This window comes from Macaca mulatta, chromosome 11 (assembly GCF_049350105.2).
Source record: "Macaca mulatta isolate MMU2019108-1 chromosome 11, T2T-MMU8v2.0, whole genome shotgun sequence".
Taxonomy (NCBI): Eukaryota; Metazoa; Chordata; class Mammalia; order Primates; family Cercopithecidae; genus Macaca; species Macaca mulatta.
This window is the reverse complement of record NC_133416.1, coordinates 62,891,699-62,917,522: the sequence shown is the minus strand read 5'-3', so window position 1 is coordinate 62,917,522 and position 25,824 is coordinate 62,891,699. Positions and strand designations below refer to the sequence as shown.

The window sequence follows — 25,824 nt, the reverse complement described above, 5'->3', positions numbered from 1 at the left end:
CACTGCAACCTCCGCCTCCCGGGTTCAAGTGATTCTCCTGCCTCCGCTTCCTGAGTAGGGACTACAGGCACGCGCCACCACGCCCAACTAATTTTTGTATTTTTTAAATAGAGACAAGGTTTCACTATGTTGGCCAGGATGGTCTCAATCTCCTGACCGTGTGATCTGCCCGCCTCGGCCTCCCAAAGTGCTGGGATTACAGGCGTGAGCCACTGCGTCCAGCCTTATTCTTATTTTTAGTCTTATTTTTTTTGAGATGGAGTTTTGGTCTTGTTGCCCAGGCTGGAGAATGTCGTGATCTCGGCTCACTGCAACCTCCGCCTCCTGGGTTCAAGAGATTCTTCTGCCTCAGCCTCCTGAGTAACTGGGATTACAGGCATGCATCACTACACCTGGCTAATTTTGTATTTTTAGTAGAGATGGGGTTTCTCCATGTTGGTCAGGCTGGTCTTGAACTCCTGACCTCAGGTGATCGTCTGCCTCGGCCTCCCAAAGTGCTAGGATTACAGGCGTGAACCACTGCGCCCAGCCTAATTTTGTGTTTTTAGTAGAGGCGGGGTTTCTCCATGTTGGTCAGGCTGGTCTCGAACTCCCAACCTCAGGTGATTTTAGAAAATCCTTCCTGGAATTTTCCCAAAGTGCTGGGATTGCAGGTGTGAGCCACTGCTCCTAGCCCCTTATTCTTTTATTACATCTCAACAAATGGGATAGCCAATTAGGCAAAATGAGAAACAGATTCAGCTGAGAAAAACATTAGTACAAGATTACTAACTGGAGCCCTTTCCCTAGATACTGTTACTTATAAATTGTAGGTATATGGTACGCTAGAAAGAAGAAGGGGTCCTAGTATTCTTGACCTGATTATTTGAGTGAAGTGATTAAAATTTACTAGTGTTTTTAGCTAAGGGTTCTGATGATCCTTCTTCCTTCTGAATTAAGCACTTAATTGTCCTACTGTTCTTCCAAAGAAATACTTAAGTGAGATACCTTGAGGAGGTGGTAAAGCTAAGAAAGTGGATTGCTGAGTAAAATGTCCTGGATTCCAATCCTCGTATTATTTGTGAAATTTTGGGCGAGTCACTTAATCTCTCCAAGACTCAGTTTTCCTATCTACGGAATGAATTTAATTATAGTGCCTACTCCATGGGATTATTATAAGAAGTAAATGATGCCAGGTACAGTGGCTCACACCTGTAATCCCAACACTTTGGAAGACTGAGGCAAGAGGATTGATTTGAGCCCAGGAGTTCAAGACTAGCCTGGGAAACATAGCGAGACCCCCTCTCTGCAAAAATGAAAATAAAGTAGTAAATGAGCCTGGGTGCGGTGGCTCACACCTGTAATCCCAACACTGGGAGGCTGAGGTGGGTGGATCACCTGAGGTCAGGAGTTCGAGACCAGCCTGGCTAACATGGCGAAACCCCATCTCTACTGAAAATACAAAAATTAGCCAGGCGTGGTGGCGTGCACCTGTAGTTCCAGCTACTCAGGAGGCTGAGGCAGGAGAATTGCTTGAACCTGGAAGGCAGAGGTTGCATTGAGCCAAGATGGCACCACTGCACTCCAGCCTGGGTGACACAGCGAGACTCTGTCTCAGGGGAAAAAAAAAAAAAGTAGTAAATGAGATACTGCATGTAAAGAACTACACACAGTACCTGGTACATACTAAGCACTCATATGTTAATGGCTATAGTGTTATTATTTTAATTTATTATTATTGAGGACAAGAATACTTCTTTTTTTCTTTGAACCTGGCTTAATGTTTTTATAATAGTTTAGAGTACATTAATGAGGTACCCATTGTGGATTTGCTGGTGGTCATAATGAGAAAGGCAGAAAAACTGTGGAGGCAGTAGTTTATTCTAGTAATACACTGTGATTAAATGATAACTTGTATAGGATTCTTAATTGCTTTGTAACCGTCATTCTTTCTTAGGTTCCTTCCTACTCACTAGAAAGCAGATGCAGCAAAAGGGAGAAAATGAACATCTTTCTCAAGCTGAAAGAGTTAAAGAAAGACCAAGACAGTACTCCTGCCTGCTGTGTTCAGACAGGTGGACTAGTTAAATTGAGCACAGAAAGCTGGATAGCTGCTCTGCTTTTAATTTGTACAGGTGGCTGCTGTGGCCACAGGGACAAAGGCAACTCCTTAGTTGGGGTTGAGAGTAGATGCATTGAAAAATTCCTGTGTTTCTGTAGGTCTTTTGGTGTAACCTTTGCTTTTGACCCTGTAGTTTTGGGACACCCAGAGAGACAGCCTGCCTATGGACTGTAGGAATATAATTTCCTTGGGGTTTAAAAACAAATCCAGCTCAGAAACACCACACAGACATTCTTTAAAAGTTGGTTTGAGGCCGGGTGCGGTGGCTCACACCTGTATTCCCAGCACTTTGGGAGGCTAAGGCAGGCGGATCACCTGAGGTTGGGAGTTCGAGACCAGCCTGACCAACATGGAAAAACCCCGTCTCAACTAAAAATACAAAATTGGCCGGGCGTGGTGGCGCATGCCTGTAGTCCAGCTACTCGGGAGGCACAGGTTGCAGTTAGCTGAGATTGTGCCACTGCACTGCAGCCTAGGTAACGAAGTAAGACTCTGTCTCAAAAAAAAAAAAAAAAAAAAAAAAAATGGTTTGTTTGAACTCTTTTGAGACGGAGTCCCGCTCTGTCACCCAGGATGGACTGCAATGGCATGATCTCAGCTCGCTGTAACCTCCGCCTCCTGGGTTCAAGCTATTTTCCTGCCTCAGCCTCCCAAGTAGCTGAGATTACAGGCACCTGCTGCCATACCTGGCCAATTTTTGTATGTTTATTAAAGACAGGTTTCACCATGTTGGCCAGGCTGGTCTCCAACTCCTGACCTCAAGTGATCTGCCTGCCTTGGCCTCCCAAAGTGCTGGAATTACAGGTGTGAGCCACCATGCCCTTGTTTGAACTCTTCTGATCTGTCCTTCTGTTGGGTTAACTTATGTAAATAAAGTCAAAGAAACTGTCCTGCTCTTTAATGAGGATGGGTACATCTGTAGGGAGTAGAGGGTCTCTTGAGATTATGAGAGAATGAGATCTTTGTATATATGTGCCAAATTTTAGAAAATCCTTCCTGGGGGAAAGACACCTGAGGAGCCTACCTGAGTTCAGATGTTTTCTAATCCTGAGGCTGAGCTTCTGATGACTGGTGATAAAATGTGAGGGGAAGGTGGAGAAAGAGAAAATAACTGTTAAAGTGGGCTAAACAAAGTGGTAGGGTTTAGGTTCTGATAGGAAAATATATAGACTCTTATACTGAACACTGTTGGACATGAATGATGTCCAACACCTAGGATAATGGCCAGCTCCAACTCATGGTAAACTGAAATATTCTCTCATTCTCAGGCAGACATCATGAGTTTCACAGATGCTTGGAAAATGTCCACAGCATTTCTCTTAAAGAGTTGACTGTGGCTGTCACCTTGATTGACCTGTTTTAAGAATCATTTCAAAGAAGCCTTCTATGGCTTTGCTGGGTGTTTCAAACAAATAAGTTTTTCAGAAATACCACTCTGGTCCTCTTCCCCTTTCTTTCCTTGGTAACGTGTAAGCAGTGTTCAACAAGTAGTTTGGGTACCTTCTAACTAGGTGTTACTAGGTGTAACTGGGTGTTACTCAGTGAAACCTTAGTTTTCCATATCCCTCAACTGCCAAAATTGCTTGAGCATAGAAATTTGTTTTATGGGTGTTTCTTACTGTTTATTTTATTTTATTTATTTATTTATTTTGAGACAGAGTCTTGCTGTGTCACCCAGGCTGGAGTGCAGTGGTGCAATTTCAGCTTAGTGCAACCTCTGCTTCCCAGGTTCAAGCAGTTCTCTGCCTTAGCCTCCCTAGTAGTTGAGATTACAGGCGGCTGCCACCTCACCCGGCTAATTTTTTTGTATTTTTAGCAGAAATGGGGTTTCACCACCTTGGCCAGGCTGGTGTTGACCTGCGGATCCACCCGCCTCAGCCTCCCAAAGTGCTGGGATTACAGGCGTGGGCCACCATGCCCAGCCTCTTACTGTTTATTTACTCTACTTGTCTATGAGTATTGAGGCCCTGCCTAAAATTAAGTTTTTAGTCATTATAGGTACAATATAGTATATGCTAGCTTATTCAGTTTCTTATGTATCTTATCTCTTTATGTGATCCTTAGTTCTTGGTGCAAGGTTGGTTAGCACCTTGTGACCAATAAGTTATCATTTCATTCCCATTTACTTGGTGAATGGAGGCTAGTTTGTTTCAATTATTTCCTTTGTCCCTGAACAGTCTGAAGATGATGAGAAACTGAAAAAGAGGAAGGAGCGATTTGGGATTGTCACAAGTTCAGCTGGAACTGGAACCACAGAGGATACAGAGGTAAAAATATACCTGGAATGTTTCATAGACCTTGAAGGGAAATTAGAGTGAATAAACTGAATGGAGAAATATTGTTTCCCCACCTATTTATTTATTTACTTATTTAAGTAGAGATGGGGTCTCTGTTACTCAGGAAGTGAGTGAATAAACTGAGTAGAGAAACACTGTTTTCCCACCTACTTCTTATGTATGTATGTATGTAGAGATTGGGTCTCATTCTGTTGCTCAGGCTGGTCTCAAACTCCTGAACTCAAGCGATCCTCCGCACTCAGCTCCCAAATTGTTGGGATTATTATAGGCATGAGCCACTATGTCTGGCTACCCACCTACTTCTTAAGTGCCCAAATATTTTGCCTTTTTCTTGATAAATTTTTTTCTGGATGAAGTGGCAACACTGAATTCCATCAATATACTTAATTCAGTGTTAGAGTCTATTAGACTAGTGGCAAAGAGTATAATGTTTGGAATCAGGTAGGCTTGGATTTTAAAAGTGGCTCTGGGCTGGGTGTGGTGGCTCGTGCCTGTAATCCTAGCATTTTGGGAGGCTGAGGCAGGCAGATCTCTTGAGCCCAGGAGTTCGAGATGAGCCTGGGCAACATGGAGAAACCCTGTCTCTACTAAGAATACAAAAATTAGCCAGGCGTGGTGGCACACACCTGTAGTCGCAGCTACTCAGGAGGCTGAGATGGTTGAGCCCAGGAGGTCAAGGCTGCAGTGAACCTGGATGTCGCCACTGTACTCCAGCCTGGGCAATAGAGTGAGACCCTGTCTCAAAAAAGAAAAAGGCAGCCAGGCACGGTGGCTCATGCCTGTAATCCTAGCGCTTTGGGAGGCTGAGGCGGGCAGATTGAGGTTGGGAGTTCAAGATCAGCCTAGCCAACATGATGAAACCCCATCTTTACTAAAAATACAAAAACTTAGTCGGGTGCAGTGGCGTGTGCCTGTAATCCCAGCTACTCTGGAGACTGAGACTTGAGAATCTCTTGAAACCGGGAGGCAGAGGTTGCAGTGAGCCAAGATCATGCCACTGTACTCCAGCCTGGGCTACAGAGTGAGACTTGGTCTCAAAAAAAAAAAAAAAGAAAAAGAAAAAGGCTTTGCCACTTAGTATTAATAAGTTATAGTACTTCCTGAGCCTCAGTTTCATCATCCAGGAAGTGGAGATAATATACCTACCTCAAAGTGATATTTAAAGAATGAAACGATTCTGTGTAAAAAGGGATAGTTTTAAAATATTTAATAAGTACTGGTTGTGCCTAACTCCCTTCTGGAAAAGGACAATGGACTCAAATGAGATTTCCTGTTCTTGTCACTTTGTTTACAGATAGTTTCTCAAAATGAAAGAATCCCAGCACTTTAGGAGAGCAGTGTGGGAGGATCACTTGAGGTCAGGAGTTGGAAACCAGCCTGAGCAACATAGTGAGACCTCATCTCTACTAAAAGTTTTTTTAAAATTAGCTGGGTGTGGTGGCATGTGCCTGTAGTCCCAGCTACTCCAGAGGATGAGGTAGAGGTTGCAGTGAGCCCAGATTGCACCACTGCACTTCAGCCTAGGCAACAGAGAAAGACCGTCTCAAAAAAAAAAAAAAAAAAAAAAAAAAAAATATATATATATATATATATATATATATATATATATGGCTGTTCTTGCATTGCTATAAAGGAGAAATACATGAGACCGGGAAGCATGGTGCTGGCATCTGCTTGGCTTCTGGGGAGGCCTCAGGAAGCTTACAATCATGGTGGGAGAAATGGCCATATCTTACAAAAACTTACTATCTTGAGGACTGTACCAACAGGATGATGCTTTATGAAAAGGTTTTTTTTTTTTTTTTTTTTTTTTTGAGACGGAGTCTTGCTCTGTCGTCTAGGCTGGAGTGTGGTGGCACAATCTCAGCTTACTGCAACCTCCGCCTCCCGGGTTCAAGTGATTCTTCTGCCTCAGCCTCCTGAGTATCTGGCATTACAGGCGCGTACCACCACACCTGGCTAATTTTTGTGTTTTTCGTAGAGACGGGGTTTCGCCGTGTTGGTCAGGCTGGCCAAACTCCTGACCTCATTATCTGCCTGTCTCGGCCTCTCAAAGTCCTGGGATTACAGGCGTGAGCCACTGCGCCCGGCCTATGAAAGGCTTCTTTATGAATAAGTATCAGAGTTAGTCTTGTAAATTAAACCCTGAAAATTTTAGAATCAGATCAGTTAGCACTCTTCACTAGAAAAAAGCCAGAGGAGTTTGTATTCTGTGAGGGGCAGTGGTTGGGAGTGCCCATGAAGGACTTGGTGCTGTTCTGTGAGTCACTTCCAGAACTAGAAGTCTTCCCTCACCATTTTGTGTCCTCTCCAGTGTTGCTGCCTCCTTTAAGAGATCTATGATAGGGACTCACCCACATACCACTCACTCCCTGTTCGTTCTGTTTGCATCAAAGATTTATATGCCTTTTTTGTGAGTTGGAGTCCTAAGGAATAGCTACTGTCTGGGCCTGACTGCTCAGAAGGGCATCTCCTTCACCTCTGTGAATAGCATTTCTTAATCCTTTATCCTCTGAAATCTTCCATCTCCCCATTGACTGGAAGACTTTCCCCAGCCTGTTAAGAGCCTATTGTTTCCAGGCTAGCTGATCTCAGGCTGAGTGGTCTTCCTTCAGGAATCTTCCCATTTTCTACCACTGTTCTCTCTCTTCCTCGCCCCCAATAATCTTTACTCCTCACCCTCCTTAGCCGCTAAACTTTCCCAGCTCCTCCTGGTTAACTGGAAAGATTGGAGAGATTCAGGAATGAAATCTCTAGCTGCCAAGCTCAAGTCTGGGCCATCCTTCCTTCTCGGGCCTTGTGACAGTTCATGTGAGTTTGGGTTAAAGCGGCCAGGAACCCAGGCAACTATTGTCTTCAGTCTAATTTTTTTCTTCTTGCTGCTTCTTTACAGGCAAAGAAGAGGAAAAGAGCAGAGCGCTTTGGGATTGCCTGATGAAAAGTTCTTGATACTATCTGTTCTCCAGTGTTTTCCATTTCTCTCATTCTTCTTGGTCACATATATGCCTAAATGCACAGTCACGTGCCTACGTCCTGCCTCGCAATGAGGGAGCATGTACCCCAGGTACATCCGTGAACTGCGGCAGCAGTTTGACTTATTGCTGTTTCAGCTTTAAGGTTGTTGTGTTTTTGTTTTTGATTATGTTGCTCGTTAATAAAAAAAAAAAAAAAATAGAAAAGAGAACAATGTGTTTTATTAGGTGCTCCTTTGATTTATTGGAGCCAGATTAGACCAGATAAGAGGAGCTTCAAGGGCAAATATTATAGAGAGAGAATTGGCCGTAACATCTTTATCCCTTAGAAGAGAAGATGAGGAAAAAGATTGAGTTTACCCTTTAAGCCTATTTATTCCCTTCTCTCATACTCACAAGCATTTTTTATCCTCTGTGAAGAGGTTAAGTTACCCACCCACCAAGTCTTTGCTCCAGCAGCTTGTAGTGACCCGCTGAAATAAAACAGAACATGGGAGGTTTTAGGTGTTGCAAAGGACATAAATACAAGGGCAGTGATTAGCAGCCTTCTGTTCCGAGCTAATAATGCTGACTTTTTCTTGGATAAAATAGAGTCCAGGGTCCCACATTAGAGGAAAAGGGCCCTCATTTCAAGGGTGGCCTGGCATGATACTGTGTTGGTCAGTCAGTTCAGGAAGGGAGATGGGCTGGATATCCCTCAGAGATAGAAGAAATTTTGTGTGCGGAATCAAAGCATGACAGAGGATGTCAGAGCTGTTACACATTGTTAGCTAAGTCATTGGGAATATAAGCAGTGGAACTGGAGGCTTCAAGTTCATGTAGGTCTGAAACCTCCTACTTAATCTTTTTGTATATGTTAGTGCAGAGTTTCTCCTCTTAATCTTTATGTAAGCTTGGTTTTTGTTTGAGTTATTTTTGGTAATAAGATTTAGGAGCCTGGCACCTTACGTGAAAACTTTGGTACTATGATCAGATCCCATGTTGCTGTGGTATAATCCTTTATCCTTATTTCTACTAAAACCTGCCTGGTTTTGTGCTTAATGAAATGGTAATGGTTTGATCACCTTTCTAATGTCAAGAATCTCTTTATTTCTCTAAAGTCTCTGGTTGGTGAGGAAGGCAGGGACCTAAAGCTTAGATACTTTAGGAAAATTGTGCCTCGGAGAGCAGATCCAAAAACTGCTGCCCATTTGTTGTGAAGTTTGCCCCATTCTGAGACTTTGGAGAAGTGAACAAAAGGGAATGCTGGTTAAATTTCTGACACCTCCTCATCCAAATAAACCTTACAATTGGAATGACCTTCCCTTTTTCCCTCTTTTCTGTCTGCCTCACTTTTCTTTACCTCAGGCTCTGATCTTGGGGCTAGCTTTTCCTGTCTCTACTCTGTCTGCATCTGAAAACAGAATAGATCTTATTTGTAATTTGAGAGATCATAGATTCACTAATGGTTTCTACCTCAATGTGGTTTTAAAAAGAGAAAAATGCATGAGGGAATAGAGCAGATGCTGACTATGAAGTGGAACAGTGGATCTTTTGGAAGTTTTCTTCACTTTGTCTCTTTATCCTCTATAACCTTCCAGAAAGATATTCAGCCTTACTTGCCAGGATTCTCTTCTTGAAGCCTAATTATTCTCCTCACTCATCTTCCCCCAGATCTTTGAACAGTGTTTTCCAATTGGTGAGGATATTTTTTTTCTTACTAACCTTTTTCTTCCCATTTCAGCAGCTGTTCCTGTGTTGGTCAGAAGTCTCTAACCTCCGAACCAGATCAAATCCTCCCCTTCCTATCTCGTTATAATCATTCCCCACATACTCTTTGAGCATGAATAGTTCAGGATGCCTTTTTCCCAATTCAGTTTTAAAACAGTAATTCCATTTGGAGATGGAACAGACATTGAGGCTTGTAATTGTTTGCCTGAGATCTTAGTACCCTTCCTTCCTATCCCCCAGTTTCCCTACTGTAGCTGATCCAGCATCCAGATGTGGTTAACTGATTCCAAGTCCTGAAGCTGTGACATTCTCTGCATACCTGGAAGCTCTTAATGAGGGAGTCTATAAAAGCTGTGGGGAGAACTAGCTTCCTCAGCTGTAAATCTGTACTTTTTTATGGTTCTCTAGGATTATTCTCTTTTTTTCCACTCTCACTCTAAACTGCCCAGCCCCTCACCCCATCTCTTAAGAACTGCTGAAGATAGAGGCTAGAAGCTTCTGTGAGGATGAGGGCTATAGGAAGGAAGGTGTGAATAAGGTCAGGACTTCTTGGTGTTGAGCTGAGTTTTCTTGCTGTGTCTGACATGAGGAGTGAGGGAGGAGCTTAAGGGAGGATAACTTTTTTGCTGTTTTCTTATATGATTATTGGAATCCCCCCAAAATTTAACCTCCCTTCTCTTGCCATATCTAGGCTTTTCTTGTTTTTCCCTCCAAAGGGATTGACAATTACAGATTTCACATCTTTCCAGATTCTTTGAGCCCAAGGTGTCCCCAACTTTCTTGTTATCTCTTTCCCTTATGTTGTTCTTGTATTTAGGTTTCTACCTCCTGGATCACTTTTAATAGGATAGATTAGAATGTAATATTGTTTAGCAACTACTTAGGTTTAATTTCTTGTTCTGCCACACTAGCTCTGAGACCTTGGGCCGATAATCATTCTCTTTTCAGACTGTACCAAAAGGAACCCCATTGTGAAGGTTGCTGTGTGAATGAAGTGATATTCTCATATCATGTATTCACACTACAATTTGATTACCATAATTTACATAGTAATCATTTAATAAATATTAGCTCTTAATCTTACTGGGTGTCAGGGTACTATGGAAATACATATTTCTTTCCGAGTAGGTTCTAGCTAGGTGTGAGTGCCCTAGTTTGAACATGTTTGTGTGTGCATACACCCAGTTAGCAGTTGTATTTGGAGAAAAAGAAAAGGCAGAAAGAGTCCCATTCACTCCCTCAACCCCAGCTCACTGGCAGGAAAGCTGGACATTGTTGCTTTGGAGCATTGACTTTCCTGCTTCTGCTCCACTATAGACCAGAAGCTGTAAATGCCACTGCCTGCTGATTCTTAGCTTGGGGCCCCTGCCATTTAAAATATGGGCAAGGTCAGAGTATAGGATAGCTTCTCATGCCCTTAGTTGGAGGATGTTTTAAGATAAAGAAGAAAAGACTTGTAAAAAGTCATCTTGAGTGGTTGGTCTCTTTTGGGTGTTCTCTCAGTATAGGAAACAAGTTCTCTCAGTATAGGAAACACGGGGAGAGAAAACCCATTTTCAGCTCAGGACAAAGTTAGGGGTAGATGTGGATATAGTTCCCTTGGGAAGATAGAATACATAACACTTCTGCTACTCAACCAGTTCCAGCCTCAGTCTTGTAGTTGGTCTCCGGTAGGGTCAATGTGCTGATAGAACTGATAAGACAGGGAAAGCATGGCAGTACACTGAACCCTCAGCAGCCCTGTCCCCAATTCTGGATCAGGTTGATGTCACAGGAGCTTTGCTTATTTTTATTTTAATTTTTTTTTAGAGACAGTGTCTTACTATGTTGCTCAGCTTGGAGTACAGTGGCTATTTACAGGTCCAATCATAGCACACTGCAGCCCTGACCCTCTGGCCTCAAGTGGTCCTCCTGCCGCAACCTCCTGAATAGCTGGAACTACAGGAGCACACCACTGGGTCCTGCTTTCCTTATTTTTTAAAAATGTGAGTCAGGCAATATTCTTTTGCCATTCCCAATTCATATGCCCGGGGAATTGTGCTCTAGTTACATGGGAAAAAATTTTACAGTGAACTGAAAGAATATTTGAGATGCTATTTTAGCCACTCTTGTGTAACAAGGCAAGTTGGATGGCTATGTTGGTTTACAGATTTTTGTCAAACTTCGTTGAGGAAACCTAGGAACAGGGACTGCAGGAGAATAGGACACTAGCTGGATCATCTCAAGAGAATCTTTAGATCTTCCATTCTGTGGAGGCTGGGAGAGGGGTTTTGTAGTCTTTGGGACTGTTTTGGCTCAAGCTTTTCAGAGAGGGGTTGTTCTAGTTGCCCCCAGTTTCCTGTCCTCTTCCCATCCTTCCTTGGCCTGCATGTCCCAAACCTCATACCACCATGCCCTTAGTGTTTTCTGTCTTGCTCCAGGACCCCATCTTCTTAGTCATTGAATACGAGGTTTCCTGTCTCAGATCCTCTTCACCTCTGGTTCTCCAAGGTGTAAATGTGGCACTTGATTAGGGAGAAGAGCTCAGCACTGAATTCTAAACTCTTTGACTGCTTTTATTTTTTTTTTCAGGTTCAAGTGCTGGATTGTGTCATGTGACCATCCCAAAACTCAGAGCACCCTATGGCCATCTTTGCCCTCTGTCACATAACTTGAAAACTGCCTGATGGCCTTTTTGCAGTGGTTCCCTCCAGGAAGCCTTGATCTCAGTTGAAGAAGTTCTTTCCCAGCATTCCAGTGCCCCTGTCAGCTCCATACTCCTCAGACACCCTTAACAAAGGCTGTCATGCACACAATGTAACAAATACACAAAATAAATGATAATTACACTAATAATGATATGTTCAGAGGGGCACTGGCCAGGTCCACACATATCATAGGTGGGAGGGGGTGCTAACTCCCACTGGGTTGCTGAGCTGTCCCCCAAGCCCCTTTACTCCATGCCTCTTTGGGGGTGGGGAGGAACAGGGGAATGAGAGTTCAGCTCACAGATTTATGTTCAGAAGAGAAAGACCCCTGCCCCCACCACCACACACACACACAAAGGTCTTTATTTGGTGGTATTAAAGGGGCAGTATTCTAAGTGTCCCCCATATTTAATGGCCCAGCTCTCTAGAATCTGTAGAAGGAAGATATACCTGATGCTTATTGCCCAATCCCTACTCTGCGAAGATCAAGAGGCATTTGACCTTGGAGGGAGATATCATCTGTTCTTCACTTCTCTGTTCCTTTCCTTCCACCAAGGAAATGTGAGTGGTGTTGATGGCCGGGTGTGTCTTGTTCTCCAGGATTGGGGCAGAAGGAAGGATGAAGAACAGGGCCAGAGAGGCTTGGGGTTAGCATAGCTGCTATATGGGTGAAGGCAAGCTGAAAAGCCTAACAGCCCCTGCCCATTCCTCTACTGAAACACCTTGTTTCACTTTCTCACTATAAGAATAGGAATAAGATGTTAAAGCTCACCAACATCACCTTCTCAAGGGTGGTCACATACCTTTGCCCCTTCCACCAACTGGCCAAGAGGGAGAGTCATGCTCTTGGGAAGAATGAGCCATCCAGGTTTGCTCACCAGCTTGGGCTTTACTTTAAGTTCAGTACTGTTTTTATCAGACCCGTAACTGCTGGCTCTACTTAGAGTGACAGTTTTGCTGAAGGTTCTTACCCCACCTCTCCTGACATCCTCTAAGCTCTTGCCTGGAGCCAAGAGGCGTGGTGGTGAAGTAAGGATAGGGTGTGGATCAGGAGATTCTCAACTTGGCTTCTAGGCACTGTCCAGCTGGGAGGCAGAGGGGAACTTGTACTCTGAAGCCTGTAACTCCTCTTAAGCCTCACATCTCTTCACCACTACTCTGGTGCCCTGGTTATCTGTCCCACAGCGAGAGGTATTTTATGTCCATAAAGTGCCCGTGGTAAGTGCTCAGAATTCATCTCTTGGCTGTGGCGGGTGCTGTCATTTCTCATTCCATTGAGGGGAAGAAACTGAGGCACAGCGAGTCCAGAGGAGAATGGGTCAGGGTTGTGGGAGGAATTAATGGGCCTAGCTAGTAACTTGAAATGGCAACCAGTCTCTGCCTTCTTCCTAGCCTTCCAAACCCGGGAGTCTCCATCCTTCCCATCCTCTGTTCTAACTGGCCTTGTCAGATGCTTTTCCCCACTGTACTTTCCCCTCCCTGCTGCCAGGTACTGTTAGATTCCAAAAATAAAAGGAAAATAATTATACACTCTGCTTCCTTGTTCTCCCCTCTTCCACCCTGAGCTTTTGGGGTTAGGGGACTAAAATATCCCCCTTCCAGAATCCCTCCCACCTTGGTCTGCTGGCTTTATTCCCTAGCCCAGAGCAGTGATTTGGATTCAAATGCCCTGTAACCTTCAGCCTCCTTACTGCTCCTTTCTTGACCTCTCCTAACGCTTTCCAGACCCAGGGGACTCTAGGGTCTCTATACTCTTTCTTATTGACCTGAAGATAGAGGCTGGGAGCAGGGCCATTCCAGAGGCTCTTTGGTCTCTCTCTTGGCTGAGGGAATTTGGGCTTAAGCAGGCTGCACCCTCTGGCTAAGTAACTCAGTATCATGAGGGTTGACCTGAGGGTTTAAAGTAGCTCTCATCATATAGATCCTGGATGTTGAGGGTTCTCTTTCCCACCCCTCTATCCCCAGCTCTTAAACCCTAACCTCTTACTATTTCCATGACAACTGGCTTAAATTCAACCCATTTGGCTCAGAAAAAGTTGAGTTAGGGTGATAATGGGTTAGAAACTAAACTTCATGTGTCGACCCTCTTGCCCTTTACTCCCATTCCCAACCCTGGAGGCTTTATACAAGTGCTTAAGTGGGTAGGTGTTGGGGAGAGCAGGGTTTGGGGAATAAGGGATAAATGGGGCACAGTGGGCAGGGGCCCTCCTATTCCAGTAAAGCCAAATACCAAAAAAATGAAAAGTCACAATAAATAAATAAATAAAAATTCCCAAATCCTTTTGCCCCTGCCCTCACTTCCCTTCCCCTAGCCACTGTGGAGGGAGAGAAGGGAAAAAGAACGGATTTTTGATTTCTTCTCCTACTGAGTAGTCAGGGGATCTCCCCAAACTATACCAAGCCCCTCACCTTGCCAGTGGAAGAAAGGAGGCTTGGTGTGGGGCTTTCATTTATTACTCCATTTCAGTCTCTTTCTCAGTGTTTTGTCTCTGCCTAGTCTGTCTCTTCTGCCTCTCTCTCTTTGCCTTCTCACTGCTGCTCTTTTTGTTCCTCTGTCTCTATCCCTCTGTCTCTACATCTCTCTGTCTTTTTGTCAAACCTTCGCATCTGCAAACTTCAAACACTCCCCACCCTGACTATGCCCCTCCTTCCCCTTTCCCCCAAACCCCTCACCCCTCAATACCCACCTGCCTCCCTCTGTTGTATTGCACACTGCTTGGTCGGGGAACAGGGTGTGATGTTCAATGGGAAGAGTGGAGGGAGCTCTAGGGCTTGGGGGAATGGGGGCAGGGCTGGGGGTCTTGGGGTAGGGTCTGTGGGGGAGGCATCCTCTATCCCCCACCTTAAGAGCAGCCACAGCGATCCACCACCATGCCAGGGATCTTGCCGTAGATAATCTGCTGCTTGTCATTGAAGTAGAGCATGTTGATTGGGGACATCTTGGTGGGGGTACAACAGGGCCCAGCAGAGCCTCTTGGATTGGCCTGCTGCACCAAATGGGTATGCGGATATTTTTGCATGAACATGTACTCGCACTGGCCGGAGCAGTAGTTGGCCTTGTAGCGCTTAGGTGCGATGATCCAGTCCCAGCCGAAAGCCTCAAAGTCCACTGTGAGGGGATATCGGCAGCAGCGGGACTCGCTTGAGTGCTCGTCGCAGTCCAGACCCAGGTTCCGCCGGGAACGTTTTGTGTTCTCTAGGACTCGAAGCTCCATGAATGGATGCTGAGGGTCAGGGAGAGGGGAAAGAAATGTGATACGGCCCTGAACAGTTCCTCTTCCCTGTTCCTTTCCCACCTGCCAGGGGCATCAGAATAGAGACCGCTGACTTCTCAGCTTTTCCATTGCTCCCACCCCCAGAATTTATCTTCTGCCCACTTTTCTTGCCAGCTAGCTAACTCTCCTTCAACTCACCATCTCTAATTCTTACTCTTCTGGCAAACTGACCCCCGTCAGCCCCTTGGCCCAGTGCCTCAACAGCCAGTTTTTGTGTTCTCACAGCTCTTCCATTAACTGACACCTTTACCTTCAAATCCAGTTTTCAGCTGTTGTCTGATTTGGATCCTTGAGAAGTAACAGTTGCCACCCTACTCCTCAGCTCCTCTAGAATGAGCTCCTGACCCCAGAGAAGTAATGCTAGACCCCAACCTCCTTCACATTCCTTGTCTACCTTTTCCAATGTAACCCCATCTCCTCGGGGCCAGGTTACACATATCCACCACCTCAGGCCCCCTGCTCACCAGCCCCTCAGCTCCCGGCCCCAGGGAGGTGACAGCCAGGTCTGTGCCACTGGGATCAAAGGCGTTGATCTCGATGCCCCAGTTGCTCTGTGGCTGGCGGAACCAGCTGTGTAGCACTTGCTTGAAGTCGATGCTCTGCCAATGGCCTGAGCGTGAGTGCAGCTCAATCTTCAGTGAGCGGATACGGATGTGACGCCGGCCTCCGCCCCCTCCCCCTGCGGTCCCTTCCCCAGTTAGGGGTTTTAGTCGCAAAATCTGCAGGTAGACTGTGGCTGGGCGGGGTACAGGCCGTAGGTACACCCACAGCTGGGCCTTCAGTACCTTTGTGAACATCACCTTGGGGCTGAAGTGAAAATGGCAGCAGAGAGGGCTGCCATCTGTCTGTACTGCTGGGTCCGCTGATAAGAGAGAAGGGCACAGCATCAGCAAAGGGTGTTTGTGTAGGGTATCAGTAGTCCTGGGTGGCATTGGCAATCTGGACTTCTCAGCCTGACTTTTCCAATTCTTTACCCTTCTCCCGTGCCTGTCTTATAACATGTCTCTGGTACCTAAAACAGCACTTCCTCTATAGGATGATGGCCCTATAAGGCCTTACTGATACGTATTCATTTCCTAATCCACTTGCCCTAATATATAGATTCCCGTCTACCAGATAACCTGCAAAATTATTCCTCCACCACCATCCTTACTGGCCTCCAACCTTTCCCAGCATGTAAGGCTCCAACATTTTCTGAATCTTTGAAGCTCTTTATAGAAGCCATACCTCCTATCACACCTGCTGCCCTTACGTCACCTTGCCCCCTATCTGCTCTGACTTATCTGCTGGGCAGGTAGAGCCTGGCACATCCCTCCGCCACAAAAAACAAAAACAAAAAAAAAAACAAAAACAAAAACACAGGTGGCCTCAGAGAGGGGATAACCCAGGGTCCAGATAGGGAGCATGAGCTAAATTTACCCCATTATGTAAACCAGAATTCAGATCTAGGCTTCTTGCCTCACTCCCATTAGGAATAACACCTAGCAAAATGGAACTATCCAAGCACTTCCTATACATCTGTCTCCCCATTCTCTCCTAAGAAGTTTCTTCAGCTGCTGCTTCATCATCATCACCATGACTGCTCCAGCTCTTGAGGAAAGGAATAATTACCTTCATGGTGTTGCCTCCTATTTGCCTAAAGCACCAGAAATAATATTAAATACACCAGATCAACTACAATGCCTTTTTTTTCCCCTGAGCTTCCTTTGGCTTCTCAGTCTAGTGCTGGTAGGTCATGACAAAGTTTTAACATCCCAACTTTACATTTTGACCCATTTCTCCTTGCTCTGGACCATAAATTGATCCTTCTTGGGTCTAATGAACAATTCTCAATAAATATCTGCCTCTGCTTCCATTCCAGCTCCTCTTCACTGCCTTTCTTAAGTCAGTTGGGAGTGCCCTACAACATGTCTCCATTGGACAGTATATGTCTATCCTCACTCTAGATAGGAAGAATCAGGAATGAGCTTCCAGAGCCATAGAAGCAGAGTCAGGAAGTCTGGGCCTTTAAGTATCCTCCCCATGTCTTGAGTTCTGCAAAATCAGGACGGACTTAGGATGTCCTGTCAGCTTTTCCCCACTCCCACCCTGGGAGAAAGAGGACCTTCTAAGTGAGATGAGGAGGAAAATGCTTAATGAACTTCATATATTCAGGATATGATACCCAAAGTCTCTATAGCTTTTTTTTTTTTTTTTTTCTTGATTATTCTCTGAGGTCCCAGGGCCCTGGCAGTCCAGTTATTTTACTGGCTGGAGCTTCAGTGATGGTGCAATGGAGTAGGGTTTGGGGAGTGAGAATTCAGAGATTAGAAGTAGCTGGGGTAGGGAAGCTACTAGTGAGATGGGGAGTGACAAGCAACATCCCAAATAGCATACTCTACCTAATTTCAGCATAGGAATTGCCTGTTTTCTTGCCATTAGGTACTAACCTCCATGAGAGTAGACACTATGTTATTCATACTGTGTCTGTTTTGCTCACCATTGTAGCTTTAGTGCCTCCCATAGTGGCAGACAGCACTCAGTAAATACGCAGTCAATGAACTCCCTAAACTCCCAATCTTAAATTATACAGGCAAGTGCCTGAAAGTTCTTCCTGGCATCTAAATTCTGTTCTTTGACTATAATTGAAGTGGGTTTAATCACTGCCTGATTCCTTACTAACCACTATATAACTTTACTAAACTTCTCAGTGTGATATAATTCTTGCTTCACATAAGTGCTAAGCATTAACTAGAGAATGTGAAAATAGAAAACGAACAAACCAACATTTATTGAGAAGCTACTACTATTTTCACATTCTCTACTAAGCTCTAAACATAACCCTCCCTCTACCTAAGCTGATCCAGGGTTTGAAGATGAGGGCTACATCTAAGTCTTTGGTTCCATGTACTTGTCCCCCAGTGGACAGGGGACAGTCAGTGCTACAAGGAGGTAGGGCATAGGGAAAAAGGAAAGAGCAGAGAGAAGAGCCAGGGGAGAGACTGGAGATGGTGAGGGAGATGAGTTAAGAGTTGAAGGCAGATGAGTAGATATAGGGGGAGAAATAGAGGCTAGAGTGGAAAAATGCAGGGGATAATCATGGCAAAGGGAGAATAAGTTTGGGAGTTTGAGAATCCTGATGCGGGGGCAGTGATAGAAAGGAGTGGGTGATGGTTAGAAAGCTAAAGGTGGGAGGAAGCTAAACCTAGTGGGGTAAAGGAGAGAAAGGATAGAAAGGGTACAGACGGAGGAACAAAGGAGAAGCAGGTAGAGCCACAGAGGGAAACGGGGCTTGAGAGAGTCCCCAACACACATATGCCGAGCTCTGATGGGGAGGAAAAGGGGCCACATCTGTGTTGAATTGATCGGGCTGGTGGCAGGCAGCAGGTCAGGTTTAGTAGGCGGCGCTGGTGGGAGAGAGAGGTCACTGCACTATTTTCAGCAAATGCCCAACCCCCTCCCTGCACACCACCTCCCCTTCCCCCTACCCTAACCCCCCCCAACACACACACTCCCAACCATGGCTGGAAGGCCTAAGGGCAGGAGGTTGGGCTGAGAGGGCAGGGGCCTCTTGGTGTGGGGAGGAGAGAAACTCAGGGGCTGGGCTTGGCTCCCAGAAGGGCAGGGGGCTGGGTTCCCAGGATGAAGGCTCGGTGGGAGAGCCTGAGAGGGTAGAGGGAACTAGGGCAGGCAGAGCAGCCTAGGAGAGGTGGGGGCTGGGGTCCAGGGTTGAGGGCTGGGGGAGGGGAGGGAGGGGGAGGGGAACGGAGGCCATCTCTGCTGACAAACACCTCCCCCGATTAGCAGAGCACAAGTCTCTTATTAAAGCGGGTCCCTGGGGATTAGACTATAAAAGTCTCTTTTTCCTTTTCCCCTCTCTCCCTCCCCTCCCCTCCCCTCCACTCCCCCTCCCTCTCTTAAGAGCTCAGCTAGGCTCTTAAAGGGGACGTACAATACCTGGCCGGAGACCCAGTTCCCTACTTGCACAAGTCCTGGGGTGGCACCAGAGTGGAAGTTGGGATGGGATCCCACCAGCTAGTGTCCCCTCCCCACCCACCCAGGCCTCACCTGCACAGCCCAACTCATGTAGGCAGGGTCCCTTCATTTCGTGTATTCCCATTGCCAGAGCTAACTCTGGTGGGCTCGGGCCTGTTGGTTAAGGGATGCTAAGGATATTTAGGGGCAAGGGGAAGTCCACAGCCCCATCACCCATCCTGGAAATCTTCACACACACTACACCACATAGACTAGAGTATCTTTTCCCTCTGTAACCTTCATCTTCCAGCAAACTCTTGATCTGAATTCCTCTATAACTCTGTTTCCTAGAAACCCCACCCCCTACCCTCAGTCGATCTGAGACTGATCCTACTAGCTTCCATAAGCAGAAGCCTTAAGAATAGAAGGGAAACTGAGGAACCCGAGACCAGATCCCCATGCCTCCCACCCCCACAGCCAGTTAGTTTCCTGGTTCTTTGAGCTTAACAGCCCCGACCAAGTATTGTGGAATTGAGAGGTCTGCAGAAATACCAGGGGCAGTGTGAGGCACTCAGCCTCCCAGATGCACACCTGGGTTCCTGTGCCTCTCCCATGGGGGTGGGCCACTGGGACTCCCCTCAGCCCCCAGCTTTTTATGACCCATCTGCCAATAAACCAGTCTCCCCCGTCTTCTGTTCACAGCCATAAAACCAAACTCTGTGTGTGTTGCAGGGGGCTGTGGGAAGGGGGGAACCTTGCCAAACCACTAGGGAATAAGAGAGGCCTGGTTCCCTGTAGTTGGGGAGGGGGGAGACCTCAGTGGGGGAGGAGGAGAAGGAGTCACCTGACCCTAGGGAGAGCTGGAAAGGGCGGGGGTGGGGGGACGGGTGTAGTATTCGCCTGGATTTTCCAGGTCATAAAATTTCAAAGCAGCTCATGTCTATTATATATGTTCATCTTCCGTTTGGTCAGGGGCTCGGATGCCTGGGTTCCCGCTCCCCCATCTATTCTTTCTCTTTTTTCCTAGGTCTTCCTCTCTCTCAAGTCCAGCTGCGGTAGGGGCGGGCAAATAAGGGATGGAACACTAAGGTTTGAGTAGCCAATGAGTGTCCTTAGCCCCCAGCGCAATGGAGTTGAGTTCTCTGAGCTCGGTCAGTATCAAGAAGGCACAGCTTTTCCACCCCTTCGGATACCCGGTCTGAGACAAGGCTCAGGATGGAAAGGGTGCCAGCTGGGTTGCCAGGAGGTGTACAGGCTCTGGGACCCTATTCTTGGGAGAGAGCACACAGTTCTCTGCAGCCGAGTGGGCACGCTGCGAAAGGAGCACGGAGTGGGGAGTTAGCGCCAGGGCCACTGGGAGGCAGGGAGCACTGCAGTCCAGCTGGGGCTGCGGGGGTCCTGCAGCCTCCCGATTCTGTTCTCCAGCCTCCCAGCCACGGCTCTTCAGGACAGAGTCGCTGCCCAGCCCCAGCTTCCCCGGACTCCAACAACGGTCTTTTTCGCATACTGGGGGTGGAAGGCAGTATCTCGAAACCCGCCCCATTTCCCCCCGCCCCAACCTCCGGAAACTGGGCGTGCATACAACTTTGCAGCCCATCTCCATCGCTCGAAAAACTTCTATGAAGTAGCCCCCGCTCCCTAATTCGTCAAGTTTTCGCAGGAAAAGCTTCCGGGCCGGGGCAGCAGGGAGCGCCCCGCTTGGAGCAGAAGGCGCCCATCGCGGGGCCAGAGCCAGCACCCCACTGCTCGCGCCCCGCAGCCCACTTACTCTCCTGGGCCATGCTAATGACGGTCTCGGTGGTGGCGTGGTACTCGTCCTCCTCCAGGAAGTCCTCGGGCTGCAGCGCGTCGCCCTGGAAGTCGTGTAGGTCCAGGATCTGCTGCAGCGGCGGCGCCTTGGGCAGCAGCTGCTTCACCACCTCGCGGCTGATGTTGGGCGCCTCCTTGAGCCGCAGTTTGCTCAAGATCTGCGACTTGATGCTCTCTAGGCGCAGCTCGCGGCTGTGCTGCCGCCACACGCACACGGGGCAGCCGTCCGGCTCGGGCGCCACGGACGGGGCTGGCCGGCTAGAGCGCTCCCCCCCGACCCCCGCCGCTGCCGCCGCCGCCGCCGCCGCCGCCGCCGCCGCGGGGCCCTCGGCCGCCTCCCCCCGGGGCCGCAGCTCCAGGGCGAGGAGCAGGAAGCCCAGCAGCAGCGGGGCCGCGAGCACCATGCTGGAGGGGAGGGGAGGGAGGACTGGGGGGCGGGGACGCCGGAGTCCCGCGGGGAGGGGGCGGAGGGAGGAGGGAGGGAGGAGGAGGGGGTCCGGGCGGCGCGGGATTGGGGGCTGCCCGGCCGAGGGGGGACCCGGGGGGCCGGGGGCGGCGGGCGCGCGGGCGGGGCGGGCGGGCGGCCGGGGCGGGCGGCTGGGGGGGCCCGAGCCCGGGCCAGGCCCTTTATAGCCCCGGCCCCCGTGTCGTCAGCGGCCGCGATTGGCTGCGGAGCCAACAAAAGAGGCAGCGCTGTCATCCGAGGCGAGAGAGGGAGCCGGAGAGATCCGAGGAATAGAGAGAGGGAGGGAGTGAGGGAGCAAGGGCCAGAGAGAGATGAAGAGACAGAGATATGAGGGGGCGGGGGGGGGGCGGATATAGGGGAAAGTCAGAGCCAGAGAGACCAAGGAGAATCAGAGAGAAAAAGGGGGACGAGACAGAGATAGGAAAAGGAGGAGGAGGAGAGAGGGAGAGACAAAGGAGGAAAAGAAGAGTCAGGGGGAAGATGCAGAGGTGAGAGACTTAGCTAGAGAGGGAAATAGTGTGTCTGTGGGAGACACAGAACCAAGGAGGAGAAAGACTGGGACAACTAGTGGGAGAGTTAGAGTGGAGACAAAAATGGGGAGAAGAGGGGTACCACTAGACGGGGGGAGACAGAGGTCTACAGAGCCAGACCACAAGAGATCGGGGGTCATGGAGATGGGAACAGGGGCAGAGGAACACAGGACAGAGGAGTGCCCTGGGAAAGAGAGGTGGGGAGAGAAATCAGGATTGGGGAGGAGAGAGAGGGGCACAGACAGGGAGATACCAAGGGAGCCCCTGAGGAGGTAGGTGCAGGGGATTGGGGGTGGGGGAGAGGAAAGGCAGAAACTCCTGAGAGAAGGAGCCACAAGAGTCAGCCTCGGTGGGAGCACGGAGAGCCCAGGGGACAGAGGTGGAGAACTTGAGACCAGAGGAGCTCTAGCCATCAGAGGTAGCCCAAAGAAGATGCTCAAAGAAGCCGTGGAAGGAAGCATCAGGCTAGGCTCATCAGAGGGATTAAGGGGACTAGGAGAGGAAGAGGTCAGGGACAACCTAAGAAGGTGGAGAGGTGATGGGAAGAACTGAAACAGAGGGAAGACATAGAGCTGGGAAGACTGAGCTTGAAATTGGGGCTTAACAGGGCTAAGGGAGTCAGCTGGCTGGAAAAGGCAGGAGCTAGAGGCCACTGGGGGAGGGGTGGGAAGGAGATGGCTGGAGGCTGCTATACTTGAGGAGAAATCTGGATTTCTGGATTTCTAGCTATATCTTTGGATCTGCAGGGTCTGAGAAGTCTGAGAAGGGGATGGAGGTTGCAAGGGTGAGCATGGGAGAGAAGTCTGCGCTCAGATGCACGAGATGAAATACAGATGTGGGACCAGCCCTAGTCTTCAGGTGTGACCCTGGACACAGCCAGAGAGCAGAGTAGAACAGTACTAAGGTGAAAAACTGTTTTGAAGGTGCTTAACTTCTGACTTCAGGTTTTCCAGGCTTATTTCTGGATCTGAAAGCCCTGGAGCAATAGTCAAATCGAAAATGTTTGGGTCACGCTGGGTACGGTGGCTTATGCCTGTAATCCCAGCACTTTGGGAGGCCGAGGCGGGTGGATCACGAGGTGAGGGGATCGAGACCATCCTGGCTAACACAGTGAAACACTGTCTTTACTAAAAATACAAAAAATTGGACGGGCGTGGTGGCGGGCGCCTGTAGTCCCAACTGCTGGGGAGGCTGAGGCAGGGGAATGGCGTGAACCGGGGAGGCGGAGCTTGCAGTGACCTGAGATGGCAGATGGTGCCACTGCACTCCAGCCTGGGCGACAGAGAGACACTCCGTCTCAAAAAAAAAAAAAAAAAGAAAAAAGAAAATGTTTGAAGGAATCAGGTCTTGCTAATTTCCTGGCATCCACAATGTTTATTTAATAAATTGATGAACTTTATTATTGGGCTTCTCAGAATAGAGGGGCATTGGTTTCCTCTCTGGAATTAAAGCCCAATAAGATATCTTAAAGTTGGGCTGGCATAGGCATCAGGAGTACCAGATATAAGGATACAGTTGGGTTGAGGAACTGTAGTAGAATAAGGGAAGAAACTGGGGATCTGGGTATGAGGGGAGGAGGTTGGGTAGAGGTTAGGAGGACCAAGCTGGGCAAGCTGGGGAGCTTTGAAGAGACAATCCATTTCCATGGGCAACAGAAACTGAAACCAAAGCAGACTGGAATAAAAACTTAGACAGCTTGTTCCCTCCCTTGCTTTCAACCAAGACATGGGCATTTCAGTGTTTCATCAAGTTCCTTCATCTATAATATGGGGGTCACAATTCCTACCCTTAACTGGTTGTGAGGATTACATATAAGCAATTGATAGTGGCCTTCATGGGCTTCTTCTCTTTCATGATTCTTCCTTTCCTTTCTGATTTTCCAGAGCAGTGATTGCCTTTAGCACATATTCTAGCATATCCTATTTTCTAAAATGTTTCTCTGATGTCATTTCTTCAGCAAAATTGGAAAGGCTGTGAGAGCAAAGTTGGTGTCACCTTCTTCTCCTCCTCCCTTAGAGAAGGTAGTACAGACTTCACTTCCTCACCAAACATGTATCTAGTGGCAGGTGCAAAGATAAATGAGATGCAAAAGTAAGTAAGACTCAGCTCCTTTCCTCAGAGAACAAATAAACTAGAAAAGACACTAGGAAGGCTGGGCGCGGTGGGTCATGCCTGTAATCCCAACACTTTGGGAGGCTGAGGCAGGTGGATCACGTGAGGTCAGGAGTTTGAGACCAGGCTGGCCAACATGGTGAAATCCCGTCTTTACTAAAAATACAAAAATTAGTCAGGCATGGTGGTGTGTGACTGTAATCCCAGCTACTTAAGAGGCTGAGGTGGGAGAATCGCTTGAACCTGGAAGGTGGAGGTTGCGGTGAGCTGAGATCATGCTACTGCACTCCAGCCTGGGCAACAGAGTGAGACTCTGTCAAAAAAAAAAAAAAAAAAAGAAAGAAAGGAGGAAAGAAGGAAGGATGAAAAAGAAAGAAAGAAAGAAAGAAGGAAAGAAAGAAAGAAGGAAAGAAAGAAAGAAAGAAAGAAAGAAAGAAAGAAAGAAAGAAGAAAGAAAGAAAGAAAGAAAAAGAAGGAAAAAAGTAAACAGGACCAGCCAGAACTCTAGGCCAGATGCCTGGGTGTTTCAAGGCACTTCAAACATCACAGGTTAGAGAACTCCTCCTTTCTTTCTCCCTAAAATGTGTCCCATCCTGCAGCTTTTCACTTTAGTGAATGACAATCATCCAGGCTAGAAACTTGAATGTTGTGTTTCACCCTTGTCCTCTTGATCATTTCTGAATCTTTGCACAGGTTGTTTCTTCTTCCTGGAACAACTCACCCGACTGCTTCCACTCCCTTCCACCCACCAATCTCTTGGCCAAGTTTACTCTTTCTTTAGGTCTCAGCATAGATCCCATCCAAGAATCCTTTCCTGACTTCAGGTATAGAGTAGCTGCTTCTTCCAGATATATCTGCACCATTCTGTGAGGTATGGAGATTAATCACCTAGCTTCTAGACTAGAAGTAGACTGGCTAGGCTCAAGTCCCAGCTCTCTTCCTTTCTGGTTGTGTGAACTTGGACAAGTTATTAAGCCTCTTTATACCTCAGATTCCTCACCTGTAAGATGGGGATAATTGTGTGTGTATATATATATACACACACATAGAAAGAGAGAGAGAGGGAGAGAGAGAGACGGAATGTTGCTTTGTCACCCAGGTTGGAGTGCAGTGGCGAGGTCTCGACTCACTGCAACCTCCACCTCCCAGGTTCAAGCTAAGGATAGATTCACCTATCCTTAGCTGCCCGAATAGCTGGGATTACAGGCACATGCCACCATGCCTGGCTAATTTTTGTATTTTTAGTAAAGACGGGGTTTCACCATGTTGGCCAGATAGGTCTTGAACTCCTGACCTCAAGCGATCTACCCGCCTCGCCTCCCGAAGTGCTGGGATTACAGGCGTGAGCCACTGTGCCTGGCCAAGGATAACAATATTGTACCTATTTCATAAGGTTATGAGGATTAAATGTCTGAAAAACTGTTCTAAATGCATTAGTTATTGCTGTTCCTCCAACGTACAACCCTGACCTTGGGAGACCAGAATGAGCAAGAACTTTTTCGCCAAAGTATTCCTTAACAGTTTTGAATAAAGAATGAACGAGCCCTGCTAAGTGAATTTGATAAGAGTTGTGTAGGGGAAACAAAACAGTGTATTTGTATATATGAGGGATTATTGGTATCTGCCAAATACAGGGAATTAGAGTCAGGAACATTTAAGACAGAAAGGATTTATATCTCCTGATAGCCTTCTCAGTTTCCAAGACTAAACTTAATCCAATAAGAGGACAAGACTGCCATCTGATGGTAGAATCTGGAATATCAGCTCCTTGGAGGTGGAACTAAAACCATGGCTTGTTTTATTTTTGCATACATTGTACATTTTCATTTTAGACATTTAGTTTGAAAAGTTCTATATCATAATGCATTAAGCCTTGTCCTTTCTCCAGTGCCTCCTAGATGTTGCCTCTTT

General features: G+C 47.3%; 2 protein-coding genes across 8 annotated transcripts in view; one reads left to right on the top strand and one right to left on the bottom strand.

Moving 5' to 3' along the window:
* The window catches only part of SARNP (SAP domain containing ribonucleoprotein), a 66,969-nt gene extending 55,057 nt beyond the window's left edge, over positions 1–11,912 (top strand). For 2 of the 7 annotated variants that reach the window (XR_003720657.2, XR_013401154.1), the window contains 4 exons: positions 4,279–4,368; positions 7,292–7,462; positions 10,890–11,065; positions 11,652–11,912. Coding sequence is in view for 4 of the 7 variants with exons in the window: in XM_015151925.3 (XP_015007411.1) it covers positions 4,279–4,368; positions 7,292–7,333 (132 nt within the window). In the remaining 3 variants the exon portion in view is untranslated. Of the gene's footprint in view, positions 1–4,278; positions 4,369–7,291; positions 7,578–10,889; positions 11,066–11,651 lie in introns of those variants that run through there. The other 5 variants (XR_001448042.3, XM_015151926.3, XM_015151925.3 and 2 more) reach the window with 5 other exon arrangements.
* A 724-nt stretch (positions 11,913–12,636) lies between these two features.
* On the bottom strand, positions 12,637–21,404 carry GDF11 (growth differentiation factor 11). Its single transcript, XM_015151924.3, has 3 exons — positions 20,765–21,404; positions 15,507–15,904; positions 12,637–14,991 (listed from the first exon to the last, which is right to left on the bottom strand). Exons 1-3 carry the CDS (start codon positions 21,207–21,209, stop codon positions 14,611–14,613), a joined length of 1,224 nt encoding a protein of 407 aa, XP_015007410.3. The 5' UTR covers positions 21,210–21,404; the 3' UTR covers positions 12,637–14,610.
* Positions 21,405–25,824: the final 4,420 nt, after the last annotated feature.

Coding starts and splice junctions, on each gene's coding strand:
- GDF11 (XM_015151924.3), bottom strand. CDS start 21,209: ATGGTGCTCGCGGCCCCGCTGCTGCTGGGCTTCCTGCTCCTCGCCCTG. Junction 15,905..20,764: donor CATTAGCATGGCCCAGGAGA/GTAAGTGGGCTG, acceptor CTCTCTTATCAG/CGGACCCAGCAGTACAGACA. Junction 14,992..15,506: donor GGCCGGGAGCTGAGGGGCTG/GTGAGCAGGGGG, acceptor CCTGACCCTCAG/CATCCATTCATGGAGCTTCG.